The 12,759-nt window shown below is 38.0% G+C and overlaps 1 protein-coding gene across 1 annotated transcript; it reads right to left on the bottom strand.

The window, feature by feature from the left end:
* Window positions 1-302: 302 nt before the first annotated feature.
* chm (lysine acetyltransferase chameau) lies at window positions 303-12,556 on the bottom strand. The gene is made up of 7 exons (XM_036369346.2): window positions 12,421-12,556; window positions 10,695-12,367; window positions 10,249-10,621; window positions 6,909-6,996; window positions 1,298-1,455; window positions 1,099-1,194; window positions 303-966 (listed from the first exon to the last, which is right to left on the bottom strand). The coding sequence occupies exons 1-7, from the start codon at window positions 12,439-12,441 to the stop codon at window positions 850-852; spliced, it is 2,526 nt and encodes an 841-aa protein (XP_036225239.2). The 5' UTR covers window positions 12,442-12,556; the 3' UTR covers window positions 303-849.
* Window positions 12,557-12,759: the final 203 nt, after the last annotated feature.

The following is a 12,759-nucleotide window of genomic DNA, read 5'->3' as shown; positions in this document are numbered from 1 at the left end:
TTATAGCTTACTTGCAGACAGCTGCAAGTGCTTCGTTCTAATGTTTCAATATCTTCAATTCGATAGCTAAAAATCTAAATGTATACCAATCCGAGCGAGCTAAACACGTTTTTTAATCAAAATTAAGTCCGCCTAAGAAATTTACGAGTCTGAATAAATACCTATGATATATTCACACAAATACACGTATTTATTCAAATATACGTATATTTAATAATCTGATAAATTTTTTATAAAGAAATATAAAAATAAAAATGCAATTCGTTTATTTATTTTGTAAAAAGATCTATTATTATACTTTAAACTAACTTTCCATTATATCTACATATTTCAATATTTACACATTATATATGTTTACTATTAATATTTTAAATTTAACAATATCAATTTTGTTTGTTGAAAATTGTGAATGAATTGGTGAGTGGAGCAGCTCCCAACAATAATTATCTAAATATTTGGTTTAATAATATACTATATACAATGTTTGTGCAATTGTTTTGAACGCCAGTCATATTTGATATAAGCAATAAATTTAAAGAGAGTTCAGAGCTTATAAGGAAAACAAAAAAAAAAAAACAAAAAACAACAGTGATTGTGGAGATCACCATTTCCACTTGAGTGGGTTGCACTATGACTCTCTATGAGAGTGAGTTGACACGATAAATATTGGTGCAATATTTAAAAGCCGCAGCTTAATATATTCACTGTTGCCAAATCACGGTGTAATTATAAAATTATATTCATTAACTATGTACACTGTGTCTAAGCACATCACTTATTGGCTATATATTATAATCAATGCACGTAGATGATGACTATCGCCTCCGTACGGGAAGTTAGAACCTACTATTATGGGGAGTTATTAGTTTGGGTTGGCACAAACGGACTCCAGCGTAGACAACTGTCGTCGATTTTTGGAAAATTGCCCCGTTGCTTAACACGTTTCTCATATTCGTCGAGTACATCCTAAGATTACAAGAAAAAATATTTTAAGAAAATTAGTGTTAATTTTTTTAAAGGCTCATTAAGCTAATTTAGTAAATTTTGAAAGATAAAAAGAGTAACTTTTTTTTTTCATTTATGTAGGTTTGTACTCACTTGCTTTTTAAGTACGATATGCTTGCCTTTCCAATACTTCATCATGCCTAAGGCTTGCAATGTGCTCACGATATCGTATGAATATATTGCCGTTTCCTGCACGATATAAAAGAAATAAAGCAGAATAAATGATTCGTGAGCAGAGGACAATTCGTATGGACCACACTTTTGTAAGGAATTTTCACGCTTCGAATATTACCTGCGATACATCTTTAATGCTCAAGGTGTTTCCGGTTCGCGTGCACAGATAATCCAGCAACACATCTTTCCAATAAGACCGATAGGATATCAAACCCAAGTCCGACAGTGGTTTTTCCGGCGATCCAATTTTGCCCTCCACTCTAGTCAGTAGGTAACCTATGTAGGTGTGAATAAATAAGAAGTGATAAAAATTTGTTCAAATACAATTTCGTACATTCCTTGTCATTTGTATAACTAGTGAGAGTACAGGGTCATCGTGTGAACGCCTTCAAGTTCTTTGGCATCACGTGTCTACCCTCAAACTCAATGAATAATCTTTTTTGCCTGTCTGCTGCACTGCTCAACCCCACGTTTTGACCAACTTTGTCATTCCCCGTAATAAAACGCCATCCACATGCGTCTAGACAGACCAAACTTAAGGATGAGTACTTCAAATGTCGATATACAAATACTTTTATTTATATACTACACCGCTTTAACGGGCAAAACCCTGGACGAGCGGACGAATGTTGCAGGAACAGTACAATTCTATTCCGTCATTCAACTTTTGCAAAAGCTTTTGCGACAGCGCCAGCAAGCGTCCATTCAACCCACGCACCTTATATACCGTCAGTGTGTTTGTATGTATGCTCAGTTGTGCAGCTCAGCTTATAATATTGCACCCTTTGTGACATACACATACATACATACAAAGAGTTGTACATTGTCAGCAGAATTACATTTGCCACCGCAGCATATGGGGTAGTGCTTAGTAGGGTTTGTGTTGTAGCAATTTATGCTTTTGGCGGTTGGCGTCTGAAGTTCTACGGAACCCCAACTCACCTTAACACGAAACTTGCTGTGGCAGTCTCAAACGGTAAACGGGGTTGAATTCTTTCTGTGCGTTGCACCGCACAACAACACAAGCCATGTCTACTGCAGCACCACGGCTGCAGCGCTTGCTCTGCTCTGCCACACCCTGTCCTGCATTTTGCGGCAGACGTACGCTCACCCACATACCCCAAAGGCGGTAGCACACCCGCATGGCACACCCCGAGTGCGAGTAATACTACGTAAGGCAACGAAACCAAGGCTGCTTTGATTTTTCTTTCCAGCACAAGCACAGCAGTCTGTACATACACACGCACGTGCATGCATACATACAAACAAAACAGCACTTGCACGCGTACAGGCGCGGTATGGGCATGGTGAATGACGAGACGACTTTATCGATCCATGTGCAAGCGTAGCCAAAAGTGTTATTGTGCCGAAGTCAAGAACCGACTACTTAGATAAACCGACTGATAGGTGACTGCAGAAGAAACAGCTAACATGTACACTGCGTATTAAACGCCTGGAATTATGCTTCAAAAACTCGTGTTAGCAAATTGACGCCAAGAAATATGCAAAAAATGCCTTTGAAGGTACTAAAGCGCGAGTAATCGTGCTCGCTACCGATTGTGCCGTTCACAGTTTCTATGCTAATCTTTCAAATTTTGCCAATTTAACGTTTGCTATGCACTATGTGTGCGTGAAATGCCACTACGCAGCTAAGTTCACAAGTAACCGGTACTCAGCGAATCATTTGCTGCCTGTACCATAACAAGGACGACGCCCTTTCATTGTGACCTGTCCTGACCTTTGTTGTCTGCTCAACACTATGTACTTCGCCGTCATCAGCAACGTCGCCACCATCGCCGCCGCCGCTGTTGTCGCCGCCACTGTCAACACAAACAAAATGACAATTACGCAAATCAATAAAATAAGAACGCAATAACGCATTGTAGATTTATTAATAAACGCGAGTTTTGCCAAATTTGCATTGCTCCGCTACAACAAAGAAATAACTTTTCGTCAATGAGTATACACACTTCAACAAACATGAAAAAATGCAATTTTGTACGCACTTAGCCGTTTGGTTCGCCTGAATGTAAAATAAAACTCTATTTAGCTCGAAAGAACAACATTCGTTCGGAGAGTAGCGGATTCAAACCCTGATCATGACAACGGCTGCTAATAAAGCAAACTTTTTAAGAGGCTTTCGTCTTTCGCGGAAGATTATCGAACGCGGTGGAGCATTTTCGACAGGCAAAACAAGTAGCGCTTTCAGATAGTCATACAACATACATACATACATACATACATACATACATACATATGTATTTATATACGTCCATTGAAACTTTGCTGGTCGAAAATATGTATTAATTTTTTTTGTGGCTCGGCTTAGATAGAGCTTAAACACAAAATCTTAACGTTCGTTCAGCACAAACGAGAATTTAAGCCAAAAAACGTTTTAAACTTTGCCGGACCATAAATATCTTAAAGATCTTGAAATCTGCTGATCTTGAATTTCATGAAATATTGCTGACTCACGCACGGGACACAGAAACAAAAATGTGTGTACAGTACAGTAATTATTTTTTTTTTATGTTCTCGCTCACTCTTAGATTCACTTTTCCTGTGTTTTTTTTTGTTTATTTGAAACTCCTGACAACCTAACAACAACTATTTAACGCATTTTTTCAAAAAAATTCTTTTACTTTTACTGGTAGATATTTGGAGAAATACTTTCGGATAACCCTTTTTAATTAATGACCCTTTTTTCCATTAAGCGAACGGTTTGAAGCCAAGTCCATGATTTTAAAATGTTTTTTTGAAATTTGATTGGTGACCACTTTAGCCAAGCGCGCCGGGAAGCAGTTTTTCGAACGTGAGAAAACAATTCTTCGGACCAAATCAAAAGTGGTGCGACGAATTGTATGCTGAAAAATTGAAATAAAGCAAGTGTATAAAAAGAAAAAAGGCTAAGTAAACACATTTCGACACTTTCTCCATTGAAACACTTTTAATGTCATATCAACAGTTAACTGGGTGAATTGACTGGAATCGAAATTAGGCGCCTCAGCGCTTTGACAATACATGAGGGTGTCTTGCTGCATTCCTAGAAGTTATTGGCATCCTTAATAACGGGTGTTTCAATTGTCCAAGTAGTAGTCACATGATCTTGAAATCTCTTCCGAAGCCTAATACACCAAGCTAACTTAAGTACAATGGACATACAAATATGTATGGTATATCAATAACTACGTGTGCTTAACTGCATTGGTTTTTTTCCAGAGTTTTTTAGCGAATTTTCATGAAACCCGAACATTCAGCGTTTTACCGTTATGCAAATAAATATTTTCACCAGCTACAAATTTTGAGTAAAATAAACGGCGCTTGGCAGACCAGTGGCAGTATCACTTTGTACTAGGTGCGTATACGCACATATCAATCAGTGTACGAGTATGTGTGAATATGTGTATGTGTGTATCAAATACTTTTCTGCAATTTATGAAGACTTTTTTTAAGGATTCTCCTTCCGCATTTGAGAATTTAAAAAGACCCTGCCTGGGCCCGGGAAATGATTGAATTTGTATGTATCGGCTGTCTGAGCTGGCGCATAACAACAACAAAAGGCCAGTAAGTGCAGACCACACGACAGAGTGAATCTAAACGCCACGAACGGCCAGATATGGCGCTACAACTGATATCTGACTTTTTCTGCATGCTTATCTACACATATGTACATATATATTAGTATATATATGTGTGTGTGTATAAATATATATATATTACCTTTGCATGCATACATATGTATGTACACATATTCGTGCAGTGCATATATTAAATTAGTATCTCGCAATGGCACATAAGCCCAAACACGAGAATATCAGCAATGTGAAGTGGTGTAAGGTCAATGTCGCTTGAAACGAAACGAAACTCTGTACGTCTCTGCCGCAGACGTATGCCCAGTCTGTGTGTGGCGAGGCAACAACAAGCGCCAACAAACGGCCGCCACCATATACATGCATATGTATGTATGTATGTGCATAGCTACTGTGTACATACATATGTACATGCAAGGCAAGCACGTTACACCCAGTCGGCGGCTCACGGTAACAAGGAAAAGCGACGAGGCGACAAGTCGGCAAATTGGCAAGCCGGCAAGGCAAGGTATGCCGGTGCTTTCGCCTTTGTTCTTGTTGTTACAGCTGGTGATTGTCAGGCGTTGCATTGACGGTGCACTGTGATTCACATGCATTCAATAAGAGGGAATGGGCAACGGTTAAAGACCGACTATATATGCGGCGATACAGCAATATGTAAGATTATACACGTATGTACGTCGGCGTTGGTTTGCCCTGCTGGAAAAACAAGCACTCAGGCGTGAAGGAAGTTGTTATATTTTATCAAAAATCCCACATAGTTTTAAAAATATTGGATATGTGGTTGCTGAAGTAAGAAACATTCAGGAATAGGTTTGAGAAATACTCGTCGTGCTCATAAATAGTTTCGGTTGCGTGGGCTCGATTACCAAAGGATATCGATATCGATTGCTGTAAAAATCAAACAAAATATCTGAGAAACTATTATTTGAGCTGTAGTTTTCTAACATGCAAATTCAATTTAATTACAAAAAGTTACGTTTTAGTTTGATTATATTGAAGGGATTTGTCTAGAGGCTCTACAAAATTTTCTTTTGAGGCATTACAGCGGACGTGTATATAGACTAGAATTTTACTCATAATATAATATATAGGTAGCTATGTATGTATGTATGCATGAGTGCTTGTATTATACTGCATTTCTATCTTTGATGGTGTTCTTGCAGACACTTTGTGTGAATAGTCGAACAAGATCTCCATCAAAGAGCCAAAAACCGAAGCAGTTGCAATGACAGCAGTAGGTGTGGCATAGCAATGAATTTTCAAAGCATAAAACCAAAATTTTATTAATAATGAATAAAAAATATATGTATATGTACGTACCTATGTTGGTAGCAATAATTTACGAAAATGTCTGCAAACGAATAGCTGAGCATCACGCTTTTTATTGAATTGCATTACTGACTCATCAACTTATTTATTGGTTTTTTTTTTTTTAATGTAATGAATGAAGTGACTAATCACAGTACATAATATCGTGTATTTAGCGTGGAGAAAACAATTTTTGGAGTTTGTAATGCTATATTCCTTGCAATACAGTATTTGTAAAACTATAGGATGCTTGAACCAATAGCAGCCAACTGGTGCAAGGTACAATGCATCGGTTCCCACAAAAGTCGAGTTTACGAAACCGGACGAAGCCGATTTAATATCTGATGAAGCATTGGCAGCACGGCCGTATTACTCAATATTAATTAACATACAAAAAAACAAGAGGCTTATAGTATGGGTCTCAAGCGAAGACATTTTGGCTGTTGTGATTGAAGTTTAGTGAAAGATCGTAATAACGCAAACTACTAATCCTATATAAGAAGACACATATGTATTTCAGTCTTACTCTTGTGAGGCTATAAAAAAATATAACGGAACTGGTAGAAATTTAAAACTAAAATATAAAATACTTATATTAAATTATATAACTAATTTGGTGGTTTTAAAACCTAAAATATATACACTAAATTTATATTGTATTTAAATATCTCGCGAGCCGTACAGACATATGTAGGTAATTCGTCAAATAAAGTGGAATTAAGCCGCCACCACAACAACATTTAATATACATTTAAATTAAAATTGATACACATAATTCATAATCAACATTTATGTACGTAGATATGTATGTACATATATTATACTCACTAAAGTCAATCAGTAGGCGTCCGTAGCCCTTCCGTTGATATGGTGGGAGAGTTAAAATGCACGAAACGTTGTAAAATGAATTCTTTTCCTGAAAAAATACAAACAATTATTTAATCAAAAATGTGCAGCCATTAATGCAAATTCAAATTAGTTTGAAAAAAATTGAAAATGTCAAAAGTTACTAACAGCTTGTTTGCTAACATGAAAAATTCAGATTAAACAAAAACAAAAAAAGAACACAGAAAGGAATTTAAAAAAATTAATAAGCTAACAATTTTTTTTTGAATATTTCCGTTTTGTGTATGGAGTAACAGCTCGAGCTGTTTATACTGCCGCTCGATATATATTCTGTTTACTTAATACCTTAAATTTAATTTAGAAATTCTGTAACCTCTTGAAAAACGCCTTTACTGCCTTTATTAAAGTGCTATTTATTAAAGTTCTATTTGTACATATGTATGTAAAACAAGACAAAAATAGCATATATTTTTTTACAACAAATTTAAACAAGGAACAGCATTTTGAATAGTCACACAAAAGTTTGCATTTTCGGGGTTCATTGACCACAACATATCGATAGTAGACACTTAAGTGGTGTGTAAAGTGAAGGGCGCCGCCGTTGCGGCTAGAGCGCGCTATCTATGTGTGTATGTGCCATGAACGTATGTATGTACATAAATTTAGGTTGTGTCTGGGCGTATACGTACCCTGGCCCATACCAGCACTCAAACGCGGTTGCGAAAAAAAGCAACCACCATGTTGTTCAGACTGTCGGCGGAGACAATGTCAGCATCCTTTAAGTGGGGCGAATGAAGTCTCACACCGTTCGACATGCCGGTATCCATGCCATTGCACTCGAAAACTCCAAAGCCAGACAGAAATATCCATGCAACAACAAAACAAACAAACAAATAGAAAAATACACACGCTCCAAAAATAACCGAAAAAAAAACAAACCGAAAATTTGACGCGTATGTAGTAATAGCAAGAAATGGAGTAAGTTGCAGCTGCTACATTTGCTGCATCCTTTGTGATGCTGCCCAAACGTCCAGGGCAGCGCAACCGTTTTCCCCGGCTTATAAACTCCAGCTTGCCAATAGATATGGCGATTTGCCATTGTTCGTTACGTATGCACATACATACATATGTACATAGGTGCTCCCTCAAAAGTACGAAAAGGTTCACGACCTCATTACGTTGCACCCAGTCGCAGAGAGCAACTGTGCGCGCACAACCCCTGCTCCCCACTCAGGTTGCATGCCGCTCGTCGTTCATTGGCTGCAAACCGAAGCTTCCGATTTCGCGTCTGCGCTGGCAACGACGACGTAAATTACTTACTTACATATTGCATATGCATGTGTGTATGTGCATAAACATAGACTTGCATGTCGAACGGGCCATAGGGAGAGGCAGTGGTTGAGACCGAATTCGAGACTATTATTGTCGATACTGACTACGACGCGTTCACTTGTCTGCTCTCTTCCCAATCGTCTGCGATTTGTCTACCGTTTGTTGTTATTTTCATTGTTATTATTGTTGTCGTTACTGTTGGCATAGCAAACGAGTGCCGTCTGCCTTTAATGTCTGCCAGCTATGGCTTAACAGCGTGGAGCGGGTGCTTCTGGTTTGAGTGGTTCGCTTGCTGAATGAGAATTTTGTTGTTTGTAACAGTGGAGTCTCATTCCTAGGGGAATACCCACTGAAAAACGTCCATATGTATGTGTGGGAATGTTGCTACTTATATATATATATATATATATATATATATAATGAATGTGCATAAATATGTATTTATATAAATGCTTTCAACTCCAACTCATATTCATGCATTTGGCTGCTACTCAACCTCTGTATTCAAGCGAATTTCGTCAACGATTCGGCAACCAATAGAATGCAAAGCTTTGAACCTACCACAAAAGCATAGCCGAAACAGTAACACTCCGAAACCCTCTTTTGCATTGTGCACACGCATCCTTACAACTACACCAAATCACACATTCATCACAGCTCACATCCCGACCTACTCTACTCGCCAACCTGCTCTTAGTTCGTAAACCAATACGAACAAATCTAGTGGATGTGAGTATCCATAAACGTTTGAAAATACTGCATAGTAGAAAACTACGCTGTTTTCTTTTATTCGAAAGGAGGTAATCAGACATATGCAGATGCGCGTAGACCTGAATGCACTATGTACTGTGTATGTAAGACCCTATGCACCCATAACTCAAATAGAAGAGATGGATTTCATTTTTTAAGTAGTAACTCGATAGAATTTGACAGACTCTTCCAAACTTTGATCACCCGGTACAAAATTCCCACGACAGTTCGGTCTATATAACCGATACGGGCCCGGGTATTTATCCTGTCGAGGACTGTCAACTCCACAGCATTCCACAAAATTATTTGGAGAATATTCCCTATCGCTACAACAACAACACAGTGGTGCCTCAATAGTCACTGTCAACCACAGTAAGACCGCGACATGCGCAATTTGTAACACAAACCCAGTCTGCTGTTGTTCTCTCGAGTCGTTATATGCATTCCCGGCTACTACTGCACCACTGCAATACAAAAAAAATCAATGATATTTTGTCGTGCCGGTCAGCACCTCCTCCTGCCACATGCCAGTCGCTGTTCATGCAATTTGTTCTCACACCAATGGCATGACCCAGACATGCGCGTACATCAGAAGCTCCGGCAAACAGCCACGAATTGTAGTCGGGGCAGGTCGAGGAACTGAGGAGCAAATTGTGTGCATATTTTACGATTACAGTTACAATATTTTTGGGTATGGTCAAGAACAAAGTGCATACTACTATGGTTGTATAGTATTATGGGTGTGAAAAAATCCACATACATTTACAGTTACTATTTTTGTAACCAAAATGAAAATTAATTGTATGTGCATATGTATGCATGTATGTATACAAAGTATCTTATGATTTGAAACTTAAAAACCACTTTTTGAAGCAACAAAATCAGCTGTATTCAAAGTAATTTTGTCCAATTGGACTTCTTATTGGAATTTTGATTAACGTAATGAATATTCATTTACGTTCTCTGGTAAAATTACAAAAACTACAGTATTCCTGCACTTAAATTTAATTTATATAAGCATATACATATTTACATATATAAAAAATCAGTCTATAAGTGTTAACAGAATAAAAGTAAGGTGTTAGTATTTTTTAATAATCATATACATACTATGTATGTACATATATACCATACAAATGTATATATGAAATATCATTATATCAAGTTTTCTTATGAAATGTAATTCGAAATCGAAAAGTTACATTTCATGATAATTCTATTTAGCTTGAACTTAACTTACCTTACTGAAGTATCCAACCGTGTGACAGCCATCGACATCTGCCAAGGTCATTATGTAAAAAAGGAATGGCTCCACATCATAGTACAGGGTTTTATGGTCCAAAAAGAATTTCGCCAGGAGGCACAAATGTTGACAGTATTGCTTGTGTCGTTTACCGTCTACTTGCCACACTTGCAGCTTGCCTTTTCGATATATTTCATCACCTGGCGGATGGCGCCATACACATTTCTCGGCATGCCGCTTAATACCAGTTTCAGATTTTTGATATCTTAAACAAAACTCACATATATACATCTGAGGTAGACGCGCAGCATCGTCGGGGTAGGGAGATTGATACCAAACTTTCATCTTGTATTTGCCCATTGTTATATATCTGAAAATGAATTTGCATAAATTTACTTTTTATAGTAATTTTTTTATTATTTTATTATTATTTATTGACTTACTTAATGCCTTTTCCCACAGGCAGATCTTTCAATTCATCTTCAACTCTTTCGGATGCGATTGCCTGGGCATCGCGAAACAATTGTAGATCGTAGTCGGGTACTAAGCCGATTAGGCTAGGTTCCCGATCTTCATCAGTGCAATCCTTTTCAAGTTTGACCTTCTCTGTATTTATGGCTGCAGCTATTGGACGAAATCTGGTTCGTGACTCACGAATCTTCGTCAAAAAGTCGGTTTGTTCAGGAGTGCGCTGTTTCTGATTGCTTCCATCAGCATTAGTTGCATTGCAATCATTAGTAAGTATGCGCCGTTCATTTCGTAATTTTCTCTCATTAGCACGTTCCTTACATTCGGATGCCGACATGTTATGGTAAATTGGACAGGCTTCTGGTAAAAAATGTCTGTCTAAATTTCCGCTCAAATGTCCCGAAGAATCACATCCTTCTATGGGACACTTTTTTTCTAAATGTTGTGGCGGTGACAGTGAACATGGTTTGGCCGAGTTTGTACCAAACACTCCAGTCTCTTTCTTTACCTTGCATTTACTACCGCCACTAGAGGAAACACAACGTTTTGCGGGGCTTTTGGATAGAGAATGCTTTTCCATATCTAAGTCGGCATCAGATTCACTCTCTGTCCCGCCCCCGACGCCAGCAGACGATTTTTGTTGTTGCCTGGAACGCCGAGTGCTAAGCGAACGAGTAAGTTTACGAGGAGCCTCATCATCCGAATCAGAATTCGTAACTTTTACCGCGGTAGGCGCTCGTTTTCCTTTAACTGATTTCACTGGTTGAGTATCGTAGGAGTTACTGCTCTCAGTTGCTTCTGACTCACTTGAAGTAGTGGATTTTCCACTTTCTGACTCAGAATCTTCTTCATCGTCTTCTTCCGAACTTTTATTCTTACTTTTTGCAACCACATTACGCTTAGGCTGCACTTTAGATTTCGATTGTTTTGGTCGATTGTCCGAGTTATTACCAACTGCCGCAGTACCAGCCTGTGCAGAGAGTTTTACTTGGCCTTTACGTTCAGACTTGTTGCGACTAGATGGAAATACTTCTCGATCTGATTCATCTGATCGTTGCGGTGATTTAGCAGTCGAATTTTTCTTCCCATCTAAGCCCGTATCGGCATTGGCAGGAACGTTTTGTGACTTCGGGTTATTGCCAGAGTTTTTAGTTGCCTGCGTATTTAATCTTCCAGAATTGATTTGTGGCGCTTTACCACCCGTCGCACGTTGATTACCTTGACTTTGAGTTGCAGATACACTTGATGCCGAAAGTTTACGCTTTTGTGTGGTATTGTTTGTTCCAGATGGTCTTGTCGACTTTTTACTGAGTGGAAGTTCTTCATCACTTGATGGGTTGCTTACACGAGTTTGTCGCAAAGTTGTTGTGTTACTGTTATTTGGTCGTGTTTTAGAAGAGACTGGTTGATTAGAAGAAACTTTATCGGAATTGTCTGTTTTCGCAGTGGTTTTTAATTCCGAACTCTTACGACGAGTATTTGCTTGGCTTTTAGTTGTAGAAGGTACTTCTTCACCGCCACTTTTCTCATCAACGGAACTACTTGATTCAGTGTCGGAAGAACTACTGCCAGAATTAGAGCAGCTAGTACTGCCACTGGAAGAACTGCCGGATGAAGAACTCGAACTGCTTTCTGTTGTGCTAGTGCTCTAAATGAAATTTATTACCAATTTAGTTGTACTAAAGAATATATTTTTAGTACCTTTTTCCGGAAAGACGACATTTTGTTATGTTCTTTACGCTACACAATGGTGAAGGAACAAATTAAATAAGTTCAACTTTTAGTAAAAATTTATTTTGTTTATATGAACCATTGAGATGTGAAAATTGTAAACGAATGCTACTTCTTACATTACTAGCATTCACAATACAATATGAACAGATTAAGCTATGTAAAAATTCTTACACAAGCTTTGTCAAAATACGTATTTCAAGATTTTCTAGTGTCTGTATGAATACCACCCTTTATAGGAAAATATAAATTGAGAAGCATAAAAGTTTTTTAAATATTTCAACGCAATGTAGGAAATTGAAAAAAAGC

This window comes from Bactrocera oleae, chromosome 3, assembly GCF_042242935.1.
Source record: "Bactrocera oleae isolate idBacOlea1 chromosome 3, idBacOlea1, whole genome shotgun sequence".
Classification (NCBI taxonomy): Eukaryota; Metazoa; Arthropoda; class Insecta; order Diptera; family Tephritidae; genus Bactrocera; species Bactrocera oleae.
This window is presented reverse-complemented; position numbering and strand designations above follow the sequence as displayed.

Coding starts and splice junctions, on each gene's coding strand:
- chm (XM_036369346.2), bottom strand. CDS start 12,441: ATGTCGTCTTTCCGGAAAAAG. Junction 6,997..10,248: donor CGGTTGGATACTTCAGTAAG/GTAAGTTAAGTT, acceptor GTATTTTTTCAG/GAAAAGAATTCATTTTACAA. Junction 967..1,098: donor ATATCGTACTTAAAAAGCAA/GTGAGTACAAAC, acceptor TTGTAATCTTAG/GATGTACTCGACGAATATGA.